Source organism: Pinus tabuliformis, chromosome 1_1 (assembly GCF_031772625.1).
Source record: "Pinus tabuliformis cultivar Carrire ecotype Pingquan chromosome 1_1, CPIR1, whole genome shotgun sequence".
NCBI classification, from domain to species: domain Eukaryota; kingdom Viridiplantae; phylum Streptophyta; class Pinopsida; order Pinales; family Pinaceae; genus Pinus; species Pinus tabuliformis.
The window spans coordinates 815493943-815507701 of NC_142297.1; the positions used below are offsets into that span (position 1 = coordinate 815493943).

The 13759-nt window shown below is 33.7% G+C and overlaps 1 protein-coding gene across 1 annotated transcript; it reads left to right on the forward strand.

Moving 5' to 3' along the window:
• Window positions 1–12783: 12783 nt before the first annotated feature.
• On the forward strand, window positions 12784–13233 carry LOC149216562 (uncharacterized). Its single transcript, XM_089390000.1, has one exon. The coding sequence runs from the start codon at window positions 12784–12786 to the stop codon at window positions 13231–13233; it is 450 nt and encodes a 149-aa protein (XP_089246126.1).
• The last annotated feature ends 526 nt before the right edge of the window (window positions 13234–13759 follow it).

The window sequence follows — 13759 nt, forward strand, 5'->3', positions numbered from 1 at the left end:
CCTCACCACCTGTTCTATACTCTAATTTTACTCCAATTTCAAGAATTCTGAATATGTTTTTAAGCTTACAATGGTTTTCCCTTCAGATGAGAAAAATCTAGACTTGTCATTACAATTTTTATGAAAACCCAACATACCAATACTTTTCCATTCCATTGTTCCTTCTAGTCTTAGTTTCACCTTTTAAGGTAAATTTGAATTGCTTGATTCATTTTTATAAGTGAAAATGACAACTAGGATAGGGTGACATTTCATATCTTACAGGCACCACCAATCAAGGAAGAAGTTCCCTTTACTACATTTTTTCCTGCTAAATCTTCAAATCAGTGAGAAGATATACTAAGACAATCAAGCTTGTAAAATTGACCCCAAGACATATAAAATCCTTATAAAACCTCAATAACCAGTTAGGATTTCTCAGCAACTAGTATTTCTAGGGTTATCTCAAATTCTATTCTCATTATTGCTTAATTAGAGAATAATATGTGCTTCTTATCATTCCAAATTTATCTTATTGCTTATAATAGGGTTATGCAGGCTATGGTAGCTTGTGATTCTTGTCTCGAATGCTTTTCTTTGATTTTTCCCATTGATTTGTGTAATGGAGATCTGAGACTTTGAATCAATGGTGTACACAAATCTTGTAGGGTATTGACTTCCATTTAGGTAGTGGTTATTGAAAGCTTCAAAGTATTTTCATGGCTTTAATTAGTCTTTTTACACCAATGCTGGCGAAAATTCTTATAGGTCAATGAATGCATATGCTTCTTTTCCTTAACATGTGATTATTGAAATTGAGCACACTCTTGAAGTCATGTCTTGTTCTTGACTTCCTCTCCTATGGAATTTTGTGGAGCTACATAAAACGTTTATCAGAGAGCATCAATTTAGATGGTTGGCCTGCATCTCCAAAAATGATCAATATACACCATTTGAAAGACAAAAACAAAAGGATTTTACATGGTTGTCTCTGATCCCAATAGAGACTGGGAGAAAGTTGGCAATAATGTGTTTTTTGTACCATTGCTCCAAAGTTTAGTTAGAGCTATTGCAGAATTCCCTAGAATAATCTTTTGATCACTGTGGTGTTATAGTTATGTCATGTCTTGCCACAAAATTTTAAAGACATAGAAATCAGAGTAACATTCTCCTTTGGAAAAGGGGAAGGTGGACTCACAACACACATGCAGGATGCACTAGATAGATTACTTACTATGTGTGGATTCAAATCATGCATACAAGATTATATATTCAAGGAAAATCCACTTATGTCTTGTCATTAGAAATTTGTTCCAAATCAATCTATGGTATCATGTAATCCCATTGGGATGTCCAAGCACCAAGCATTGAATTTACCTTCTTTGTTCCACAATGGCAGAGAAGCCAATTGTTTGGATGTCTTAGCTTTGCTTTGGAAGTTATCAATCTTAATTTCTATGATAAATGATCAAATCAACCACAAGAATGAAATTGCCTTATGCAAAGCAAGGCATGACAAGCATCGGTATAGTACAATCAATCTAAATTAAATTTCCTTCTAGAGTTTAATACAATGAATTTACGCAGATTGTCAAATAAGGTGTATTCACTGGTAGAACAAATTCTGAAGAAGTTGGCTAGTATGACATCTCTTCATAGTAAACACTTGATTTCAGAACTAGTAAAATTGGCTGGCGATTTTAGTGATGTCGCTATGTGTGAACTAATGACTCTAGAAAACGCTGAGATTTTGGGATTAAGTTCACACTCCATGGTTGGAGAAAGGATTTAGAGAATACTAAAAACATTGACTACATTAGTTTCAGGTACTAGCAATGGATGAGATATCCATAAAACTCAAAGGTATGGTATGGAATAATAAGGAAGTATTATTTTTAGAGAACTAAATAAATCTTTTGAATGATTATGGAAAACATTAAGTGTCTTTATAGGCAAGTCAAAAACAAAGTTGGGGAATATTTCAACCTCTTTTGTGACTACATCAAACAAAAATTCTACACTAAACACTATTGAGGCTACAACTTCCATGTCACTCCTCTTCCTATAGGTTCTCAAAGTTTGTTTCCATTTATTGAGGCATTCTTTATCTTGTGTGAAAAAATACATTTAGGAAGTAGCATTATGCAGATGGACAATTATGATGTGAATGTAAGGGAGATTAAATAGGTTGCAACATGAACATCATTTTCATGTGTAAAATCATTTGCTTCCCCACAAATAATGAAGAGGGAAGTGCAATATTTGCCAAGTTTTTCGAGAAGCATCAAATATTTCTTAATGCTTTAATATGAAAAAAATCCAAGATAATTAGAGAATTATCTTTCTCTTATCTGAAGGGCATCAAGATTAATTGATTTTGACCCAAAAAAGAGTATTTCCGTTCAAGGATCAGAGAGAAGCATATGCATGTTCCCTCTAGACCACCGCGTATTTGTGTTCGTCGAGCTTATTTGCTGGAAGATCCATATAATGAATTACATATGTGTTCAAATCAAGATCTTAGTGGGAACCTTTTACTGTACTTTCAAAGAGAACAGGGCATTGATGCTAGTGGGTTAACAAGAGAATGGTACTAATTACTCTCTAGGGTGATTTTTTACAAAGGTGATATATTGTTCACCACCTTTGGGAATGAATCTACATTTCAGCCAAATCCAAATTTGGATATTCAAACAGAACATCTATTTTACTTTAAATTTTTAGTAGGTGTGGTAATGCTTCTCTTAAAATTTAGTGGATCATTATTCTGAAAGGGGTTTTTAAGTTTCAACTTTTTATATGATATATTTCTGAAGTATTTTGCTGATTATGTTCTTTACAGGTTGCAAAAGAATTATTAGATAGCCAAATCCTATATGTCTATTTTACTCAATTATTTTACAAGCACATACTTGGTGCGAAATTTACATATCATGTCATTGAGACTATTGATCATAGTTATTATAAGAATATGAAATGGATGTTGGAGGTTTGTAGCAGTTTTCAGTGTTGTTATTGCTTTCCAATAGGTTTCTCCATGCTTCTCTTTTAATTGGAGTATCATGTGTCTTCTGCTCTATGAACAATCCTCAGATTACCATCGAATATTAGCTTCGTCTTTTTATCTATCTGATACAAATAAATTAGCTAATGTATTCCTCATTTTAATGTCAAAGTTCTCTTTCAGTGGATAAAATGATATTAGTGACATCCTTGGTTTGATATTAGTATACATGCAAATGAAGAGAAACACATTCTATATGAGAAAACAAAGGTATTATTTATTCTTTGCATAGTACACTAATCTATGAATGCCATTTTTGAAACTTTTTATTCCGATAATTTAGTCCACACAAAACTTTTCCTTTTTGTATCCTTGAAATTTTCATAGGTAACAAATTGTGAACTTATACCTCGAGGAAGAAATGTAAGAGTTACAAAAGAAAATAAACATGAACATGTGGATCTTGTAGCTAAACATCGATTAAAAACTACCATTCACCCTCAAATAAATGCATTTATGGAAGGTTTCAATGGATTAGTACCAATGGAACTTATTTTGATCTTCAACAACAAAGAGCTTGAGCTTCTTATCAGTGGACTTCATAAAATTGACTCTAAGTAGTTCTCTGTTGAATATATTTTTCCTGCTTTTTGGTTAATCCTGTAAGATAATCTCTGATACTTGCAACATATTTGATCTTGTAGTTCAGGATCTCAAAGCCAATACAAAGTAAAATGGGTACGCTTCTACATCTTCAATTTCCCAATGGTTTTGGGAAGTTGTTCATAGTTTTAGTAAGCAGGAGATCCACGTTTATAGCAGTTTATCAATGGGACATCTAAAGTATTCCTTTTTCCTTTGAGGAACATTAACCATACTTTTAAAGCTAATTAAAAATAAAACTTATAAATTGTCTTATATCCTCACATTTGGGAATTTGTATTTATCCTTAGTTTTCCATCTCTACAATGATAATGTAGCCTAATTTTTTAATTTAATCAGCACTTTAAAACTGGAAGGTCCCATTAGACAGACTTAAGGCTCTTCAAGGAACCTTTGGAACTTATAGGTTTGAGATTCACAAAGAATATGGATCCCTGGAAGGACTGCCTTCAACACATACTTGGTGAGTGATTTGTTAGTACAAAAATCTGATGGCTCTTTAAGGTCATGTCTAATCACCTTCCAAAGATATTATGTTTTGCGATATTGTGCTTTTATTGTGCACTTTCAACCAGTTAGATCTGCTTGATTACTCCTCTAAAGAAAAACTTTAGGAGCAATTACTTTTGTCCATTCATGAAGCTAATGAAGGCTTTGGCTTTGGTTCATCCTATATTATATTTATGATTTTAATGGATCTAGAACTAGTTGACTAGTATGTGAGCCTGTTGTAGTTTATAAACGAGCGTCGATGTGCTCACTTCATCTGGGAGTAGCCAAAATTTGGAATTGTCAATGAAAACACGTTGGCTATTTGGTTGGAAGGCAACCTTGAAATCTTCTGTTAATTCTCAAGGCAAGACTTGTATTATTAAGAATATAATTTGGACTAATCATGCAAACCTTATCAACCCACCCTGGATTGAATTAATGTGAATTGGTTGACCAATATGAAGATGGTCATTCAACATTTTTTAAAAGAAAACTCTTTTAGTGAATTAGCTTACTGATCTATATGCATGTTTAGGGTGGCACACTCATCACCAATTGAAATTCAAGATACAATAACTTATAACATTGACATTTATATTTATAAGGGATGGTGAAGTTGTGAGTAGTATCTCGGGTGATAGTTGTTTATTTCATATAGAATAATGCCTACATATTAGTTTAGCTCCTTTTAGTTTCTTCATTTTCCTAAACATTGATATGCTTATTTCTTTGTAATGGTTTTTGAAACAATAGAGAAATTAAAGTTTCTAGTAAATAATATTTTTTAGTTAAATATAGTTTAACTCTACAATAAATTCTTCTAGTAGCAATATCTATCTGTATATCCTTCAATGTAGTACCTATTTATTAGCTAAATATAAAAGATCTTAATGGCTTATGTCAATACTTAGAAGTTAGCTAAGAAATAGTGCTATGCTTGGATTGCATAAATTATTCTCAATTCCTCACATTATGTTCTACTATAACTTCATTGTAGGATTTTCATACTTGGAAACACCAACATGAATGTGGAATTCTTCATCATCAAAGCATTACTATTAACCTTTATCCAAATTAAATAAAACATCTTCGATGATGCAAATTCACCCAGATGACATATTTCTCATATATATATATATATATATTAATTATAATGTTGGAGTGTTTGACTGGTGGAAATGGATTCAACACCATCAACAACCCCTGAGGCACCCAAAAACCTAAAGTTTGGTAGGTTTAACCCAAATTTTTAAAAGTTTATCTTGACTTTTGTCGTAACCTTGCTATAATCTCCATTACTTTTCAGGATAATTTGTTGACTCTTTAGCCTAAGCACTCATGGAAATTCTTTGTTACGATTTTACTAGTCTTGTTCAGTTTTGTGGATTGGTCAGATATTCCTTTTGTAGATTACTCAAAGGCTTAGTTTTCAAATTTTCCACGTAATTTTTAGGTTTTGACAAACTCTATTGTTTCTAGTTGCATTTTCATTTTCTTTTATGCCACAGTTTAGGATAATCTCTATGTTTTTATGGCCTTTGTTCATCCAAGACTTAATCTTCATTACAATTTTTTTTTATTCTGTATTTTAATTTGGATTATATATGAAATTAAAATATCACCACTTATCATTCATATGTAAATTAAAATACACTGTATATAAATTTTAATTATTTTTTAGAAAAAAAAGTATTAATTAATAATATAATTTAGACAGTGGATTTTATAATCCAATCATTTTAATTGAATTAAAATGGTGGTTTCCAACAACAACTATTCTCTATTTTTAGTATTTTGTTATAAGTATATAAAAATTAATGTTTTTAGTTTGAGATATATATATATATATATATATATATATATATATATATATATATATCTTAACTCTCGATCTATCAAGTTCCAAGAGGGATGGGATCAAATCAATCGAGGTCCAAACCTCTTTTCAGAGTGTAAAATTTGAGGAAATGTTTGCACCTTGAGAGATTTGATCCCTCTCGGATCTTGATAGATCTCGAGTTAACATGGATCTAGGATGGTTTTAGTCGTGTCCTGCCAAATAAAATCTAATGAACATATGATTAAGTTTATTAATAATATGTAAATTCTTTTAATATTAATATAATTATTTTAAATATGCTAAATATGTCTAATTTGGTCATTTTATTTTTAAATTTCCTTAGTTACCTTGGTTTGTTGAGATGATAAATATTGTTAGTAACTTTAATAATGAAAAATGATGAAATGAAAAATTTGAATGTAAAGTGACAATGTAATAGTATTGCATGATAGAAAATGTGAATAATAAGAATATAGTAAATTACAAATAGTCATCATTGTGATTAATCTTAAACTATTTTCTTCAACTATTCTTATTGTCACCCTTGTTACTTTTGTGATCTTTTCATATCGATTATATGAAAAGGACAGGTTAAATTGTAAACCATTTAAATATTTTAGCTCAGTCTATCGTAGTAATTATCATACCTTTTCTCTCTTTCTCAACAATATTAATAGGTTGAATTACTATAACACAAAAATCAATATACATTGTCAATAATGTTTTCGGTTTATGCTAAAATCAATGCAAAATGTTAATCCAATCACTTTAAAATTAATGTACCATCATAGATCTAATTACATCAAATCAAAAATCAACATCTACACTAAGATCAGTGTATCTAATGCAAGAAATCAAATAGAATTAGAAAACAATATTTACACTAAAATCAATGCATGTAATGAAACAAATCAAATACGATTAGAAATCAAAATTTACACTCAAATTAATGCATCTAGAGAAAGTAAGCAAATAGTATTATAAACCAACATCTACGCTGAAATCAATGCATCTAGTGCAAGCAATCAAATAGGATTAGAAATCACCATCTACACTAAAATCAATGGATTTAGTGCAAGAAATCAAATAGGATTAGAAATCATCTACATTGAAATCAATGCATCTAATGTAAGAAATCAAATATTATTAGAAATAAATATCTGAATTAAAATCAATGCATCTAGTTCTAGCAATCAAATAGGACTAGAAATCACCATCTACACTAAAATCAATTCATCTAGTGCAAGAAATCAAATAGGATTAGAAATCAACATCTACGCTAAAATCAATGCATCTAGTGCAAACAATCAAATATCATTAGAAATCAACATCTACACTTAAACCAATGCATCTAGTGGAAGCAATCAAATAGGATTAGAAATCACCATCTACACCAAAATCAATGCATCTAGTGCAAGAAATATTCTTCCCTCTCTCGCCCCTCTGTCTATATCTATATCTACCTCCATATCTCCTTATTTGTCTCTCTATCTCGCACTCCCAAACACACACACACTTTCACTCCAAATCTATCAATCTCTCTAACCCTCCCTCCCTCTCTCCATCTCTCTCTTCTTCCCTCTCTTCACTTTCCAACTATATCTCTATCTCCTTTTGTCTCTCTATATAACCCCCGAAATATACACTATATTTTTCTAATCTATCTATCTATCCCTCCTTCCTCCTCTCCCTCTCTCTCTCTCTCTCTCGCCCTTCTCCCCCTCTCCCCCTCTTCTATCTCTCTCCCCTCCTATTGTCCTCTCTTCCTCTCTCTCCATATTGCTTATCATTCCCTCTCTCTCTCCACATTTCTCTATCTATTTATTTCTTATTACCTCCCTCTCTCTCCCCCTCCAACTCCAACTCTGTTTCTCTCCTTCTCTCCACTCTCATCCTCTCTCCCTCTCTCTCTCTCTCCAACTCTGTTACTATATCCCTCCCTCTCCTCTCTACTTCTCTCCCCAATTCTCTTCATCTCTCATTTGTCTACTTATCTCACCCCCAAACATACATATTATCCATCCATATCTCCCTTGTCACTCCCTCTCTCTCTCCACTCCTTGCTCTCTATGTATTTCTTCTTCCCTCCCTCTCTCTCCCTCCAACTCCATCTCGCTATCCCTCCCTCTCCTCCTCTCTCCCTCCCTCTCTCTTTCTCACTCTCAAGCATATTCTCTCGTCCTTCCTCTCTCTCCCTTTCTCTCCTACTCCCCTCTCTCTTCCCCCATCAATCTCTCTCTCTCTCTCTCTCCAATCCTCCCTCTTCCACCATCACTCTCCTCCTCTATCTCAAGTCATATCTCTCGTTCTTATCTCTCTCCATTTCTCTCCTACCTCACTCTCTCTTCCCCCATCATTCTCTCTATATCTCTTTTCCCTCCAATCCTCTCTCTCTCTCTCTCTCTCTCTCTCCAACTATGTTACTATATCCCTCCCTCTCCCTTTCTCTCCACCCTTCTCTCTATCTCTCATTCTTTGTCTCTTTATCTCACTCCAAAACGTACACTCTCTCTCTCCCTCTCTCCATTTTCACTCCCTTTCTCTCTCCACTTCTCACTCTCTATCTCTTTCTTCTTCCCTCCCTCTCTCCCCCGCCAACTCCATCTCTCTATCCCTACCTCTATCCTCCTCTCTCTCAATTCCTCTCTCTCATCCTTCCTCTCTTTCCCTTTTTCTCTTAACTCCTTCTCTTTTCCCCCATCTTTCTATCTTTCTCCTTTCCCTAAAATCTTCTCACTATATCCCTCCCTCTCTCCTTCTCTCTCTCCCCCATCCATCTTTGTGTCTCACTTTCCCTCTCTTACCTTTCTCTGCCTCTCTCACTCCTCTCCCTCTATCTCTCTTCATTCCTCCTCTCCCCTCTCACTATATCCCTCCCTCTCTCTTTCTCTCTCCACCCTCCTCCATCTTTTTGTCTCCCTTTCCATCTCGTACCCTTCTCTACCCCTCTCACTCCTCTCCCTCTCTCTCTCTCTCTCTTCATTCCTCCTCTCACCTCTCCTTTCATTTATCTCCATCCCTCTGTTCTCACTCCCCTTGTCTATGCACCTCTATCACTCTATGTCTTTGTTCTTCTGTCCCATATATATCTAGAGTTAATATATAACATAATATATTAATATATATTATAATATAACAAACTTAATATTGTATCAATCCAAAATTATTAAATTTAATAATAATATTATAATATATTAATATGAATATTAGATTTAATAATAATAATAATAATAATAATAATAATAATATTAATATTAATCTTAATAGTAGGGTTAATAACGATTTTTTTTGCATGGTATTAATAATAATTTGGCCCATGGTATTTGGCCCATAGGCTTCACCTAAATAAAACCTCTTTCTTGATTATTAGTAAGTACCAGAATTTGCATCAGATGTTGCAAAGGAAATGTCGGTAGTGTATATGGAAGAAGAACATAGATATAGTGTATATAGAAGAAGAACATAGATGAAAAAGGATGCCATATGTTCATGATATAACTATAGCTGAATTTGAGTGAAAAAGAAATGTCAATGTTAAACATTATAGATTCAAACAGTAAACTTATAATTAATCCTTAAAAAGAAATCTATTCACATAAAAATTCCAAAGTTAAATAAATTCATATTTTCAAAATTTTTATTATAAAATCCAATATATATAACATACAAATTAAAATAAAAATAAAAATATGCATCCCATTATAACTTTTTTAATAGACAAATTTACAAATAAGTAAAATATTAAAAATATATCAATAAAGAGATTCAATTTAATGCTTTTATTAAAGAATTATTTACTTAATACATATAAAAATAAAAAAATAATATTTAATATTTAATTAAAAATATAATAAACATAATTATCCTTAATGTTTAATATGAAAAGAAAATATAACCTGAATTGCAATGGATTATATTTTAAATTTCATTAATATTTAATATAAAATTGTTATAATATATTTTTTTACAAAATATAATATTGTTTATTTGATATTGATATTGAATTAAAAAAAAAGATGGTATACCAGCCTTCCGCTTAATTATGCACCATTTAACATAACAATACAATTTGCATATAACTCTCGAGAAATATATAGGAACAGTTAAATAAATACTTATTGTGATGTGTAGGGTTCCTCCCAGGTTGCCCGAAACCATCACGAAGACGACTTCCCCGCTGAATCAGAAGACCCCAGAGGAAAATTTCTGTTCTAATGCGGAGTGTAAGCCCTGGTAAGTGACGACTGACAATTGAAAGAATTCGATTTGTTCTCCGGTTAGGGTTTTACAATAGTTTCCTTATTTCTGCTTTTGGTTGATCTGCAAGGTGTTAGGCCCTCTACCGTGAAGGCTAATTTTAGCCACAAGAACGAGGTTTCCTGAGGAATAACTTGGAATGTGGTCTTTTATGTCCTTCACCGTTTTAGGTGCTTGCTCAGATTCTGCTCTTTCCGGCTGTAGAGCAAGGTTTTTGTGAGGGTTTGGCATAATTTTGTGTCTGATTTTGAACTAAGATCATACTGATTATGTAAATAATTTGGACTGCGTCTTCCTTTGGTTGTTCCTTCACTAAATTATCCTGTATGCCAGAGGAACCCAACAATTTCTATGCTCATATATATGCATAGTGCAGGTCTTGCATTAAACTCATATCCTCTGTTGATATTATATGCATTGAAACTTTGATATTACAGAAACATCAGTGCTTTTTCTCATACTAATGCTAAAATTCAACTATTTTGATTCATTGTAATGTATGGTTCGAAATGTTGGTATGAAAACTGCATTACAAAATACACTTAGAAATTGATTCATTGTAATGTACAGTTCAAAATGATGGTATGAAAATTATATCACAAAATACACACGAAAATTGAATACACATAAAAATTGTCATAGATGTAAAGTAAAGGACTGGAATTTCCATTTAGATTCAATTTATTGTTTTTATTAAATAAGTACTTACTTTATGCATATAAAAATAAAAACCAATGTTTAATCTTTAATTTTTAAAGAAAATAAAATAAATTTAATTATATTGAACATTTTCACGGCACTTGTGTAGAAAATCCAATTCTCTTAGGTTTGGGCACAACCCTCACCTGCTAGAGGAAAGCTTTCTTGTTGGCTTTTCATGCATATCCCTTACAAAGAAATAAGTCATGTTTCGCTGCATAAATACCGTCTTTACTTGAAGAGACTCAACGGTTTGATTCCGGCACCATATCTAGTGGCTTCCTTAGAGGCTGTTGTGGGTGGAAAATCCGGTGGGAGAATGCATATACAACCTCCCGTGGGAGAAAGCATATACAACCTCTCGCAAAGAGTGGAGCCATCTCACGAGTGCTATGGAAATACCCCAGAATTAGTAGAAGAAAGAGTAGAAGTGTTATGGAAATACCCGAAAATTAGTAGAACAAAGAGCAGAAGGAATATTATTATAGTTTCAACGCTTACTTCTTCGAGGACTCGGGGCCCATCCCTGAGCATTTCTTCATCAAAGACGCCATATATTTGTTGAGATTGATTTTCTTTGAAATTTGAAAACATTGGAAAACTGATTAATTTTCTTTGAAATTCAAAAGCATTTGAACACTACTCAGACGTGGCCGATGGACGGATAAATGGTGTAGTAGCCGACGCTAATGGACAGATAAATGGTGTGGGAGCCAACGCTGGGGCTGCGGCAGAGTGGAAGATTTGAAGCCTTGAAGGGCTTTGTTTTAGCAGAGCATTTATTTATCCCAAGCAGTACTTTTGGTTATTCTATTATGTTTCATCGCTGACACATCACTGTTTTCAGAAAGAAGTACGCAAATCATTTCGGCAACGAATTGTAACTACTTTGATCTCACTTTGATCAATTGGCTGAAATTTTGGCAATAGTCTAACATATCATGCTACGGCCCATAAAGATCACATGTGGGTAAAGAGGAGAGTTTATTGAGCAAATATAAAAAAGGAAGTTTTATTTATTTATCATGCTCTTGGTCTATTTTTACTTTTATTTATTTATCATATCTCTTTTATTTACCATGGTATTTGGCCCATATCTTTGGTATATAATTAGATGTTGGTTTCTTTGATATATTCTTATTTGTTTACCATACTTATTTATACCTCTTTTATATTTATTTATTTACCATATATCTTTTATCAATGTGGTATTTGGCCCATGGTATTAATAATTATTTGTCCCATAAGCTTCACCTAAATAAAACTCTTTTTTGAGTTTAGTATTTATGGTGTAAATATAAAAAAAAAAATTATTTATTTATTTATTTATTTACATGTTTATGTTTCCACATAAAATCTACCCCACTATTCTAGATTGTAGAGTGTCTCTAGGCTCAGTAAAAATCCATAAAAATAAAATATCATATTTTACGATATCTATATAAAATTTAAGCTTATCTACAAATAAGTTCATATAATTAATTTTTATACCATTTCTCTTTAATGTGGATGATTATGATTTCTCGAACTGAACTTGAAACGGGTGTGAAGCTGTGAACAGATAGGTGCAAGTGAAGTCCCGAACTAATGGAAATCATTGTTTTCCAAATTGTAAATTCGAGCAAAGGCGGAACCACCCACCAAGAACCCGGTTGATATTGCGGCCACACTTTCTGATGAGGCAGCACCTGTCACCTTCTATCGGAAACCTCCGCTCCTGCGTCCCATCCACATAAATCAGAAGCAATCAATTCCCTTCTCATCTTTTATTCATTCACGATTCGCCTTGTTGAATGTTATTCTCGCTGAGTACTGAGCAGCAAAATGTATTGCTCTACTTCTTCTCGAAATGGCGGTGGGGGTCACCCACGCCGTGGACTTCGAGGTCCGAATTGCATCCAGTGGTAGCGACGGCGGGAGGAGATTCAACAAGGACATAGGGATTGACTATGCAAAGCAGACATTTTCTGCCGCCGCCCAATTCATCTGGAAGACCTTCGACCAGTCGCCCAATGAGAGGAGGCAGGACGTGAAGACGATAATTATGTTTGGGCAACTGCTGAACGAGATTGCCGACGGGTTTGGCAACGATATCTACTTGAACAATGACTACGTTGCCAAATCCGTGGCGGGCGATGTAAAGAGTGAGACCACCGACCTTCTCTACCATGAGGAAACGCACCTGTGGCAGTGGAACGGCAACGGTGCTGCGCCGGTGGGGCTGATCGAAGTCATCGCGGATTATGTTCGCCTCAGTGCCGGCCTCGCCCCCTCTTCCCCCAACATGGGTCAAGCCTAGTGCCGGTAAGAAGTGGGACGAGGACTACGATACGACTGCCAGGTTTCTCGAGTACGTGGACACCATTACCCCGGGTTTCGTTGCCAAGCTGAATGCGTAAATAGAAACTTCATATGACATCGGATACTTGGATATCACTGGTAAATCCGTGGATGAGCTTCGGAAAGATTACAAGACTAAGCATGGAAATTAATGCAAAGCCTGTGTCACGGCTAGATTTTATTTCTCAAAACATCTTAGGTGGTGGGTTTTAAATTTAAATACCATCGCAGGTAATTTAATCTGAGAATAAACGATATGTCCATGGCATGCCCAGAGAGTCTGCTTGACGTGATAAAAAGTATCGGGAAAGTTTGCTGTTTACTGGACAGTTTTATGGCTTGCCATTGTTTTTTCATTATAAAAAGGCCATATCTCGTTATTAAAAAATTGAAGTTCTGTTTTTTTTTTTTTTAATTCTGTGTTTCGGTTTATATTTGTATTTCATTTAGTTCGTTTAAGAATCCAGATCAAATATCCTCTACCA

What these genes read in the sequence shown, in the direction of transcription:
- LOC149216562 (XM_089390000.1), top strand. Translation starts at nt 12,784, where the DNA reads ATGGCGGTGGGGGTCACCCACGCCGTGGACTTCGAGGTCCGAATTGCA.